The sequence below is a fragment of the Plasmopara halstedii genome, assembly GCF_900000015.1.
Source record: "Plasmopara halstedii genome assembly, contig: Scaffold_243, whole genome shotgun sequence".
Taxonomy (NCBI): Eukaryota; Oomycota; class Peronosporomycetes; order Peronosporales; family Peronosporaceae; genus Plasmopara; species Plasmopara halstedii.
Window position 1 is genome coordinate 1 of NW_020187164.1, and position 574 is coordinate 574.

Genomic DNA, 574 nt, shown 5'->3' on the forward strand with positions numbered 1-574 from the left:
AAAATTTATGAAGATCTTTGAGGAGCAGCTGGGCAGTGACGACCAAGTGAGGCTTTTCCAAGGGGTTCTCAATGATAACGATCAAGTGAGATTGTTCAAAGCGGCTTTAAAGAACGACGATCAGGTAACGTTGCTCAAAGAGATTATGCAAGAACGGATGTCGGTCGATGGAGTTGATACACAAAGAATGGCAAAGTTTGAAGCGGGTCTAAAGTGTCAAGAGGGTGTAAAGTGTAAAACACTGGAGTTGTTCAGAGCTGCTCTCTCGAATGATCGCACAGCAAAGAATTTTCAAGTACTTCTGGAAAGTTCCTCGCCAAAAAAACTCTTCCAAATTCTTGTATCACACTGGTATCGAAAAGAGTTTGCGCGCTATTTGCGTAGATATATCGATAAAAGCAATTAGCCTCCTCTTCATCTTATGACCCTTTATACTAGAAAGTTTCAAGTGTGGAGTAGTCGCACCTATTGAGATTCAATCCTAATTTGTAGTTCCTAGTACCTAAATATTCATAGTGTTTGAACTGTAGGGCTAGACAGCAGTCGTTGTTGTAATGAGCCTTCTTGTGATACA

At 40.8% G+C, this 574-nt stretch overlaps 1 protein-coding gene across 1 annotated transcript; it reads left to right on the forward strand.

The window, feature by feature from the left end:
- Nucleotides 1-7: 7 nt before the first annotated feature.
- PHALS_03963 (uncharacterized protein) lies at nt 8-406 on the forward strand (the record flags this gene model as incomplete). Its single annotated transcript, XM_024721979.1, has 1 exon — nt 8-406. One exon carries the CDS (start codon nt 8-10, stop codon nt 404-406), a length of 399 nt encoding a protein of 132 aa, XP_024573102.1.
- Nucleotides 407-574: the final 168 nt, after the last annotated feature.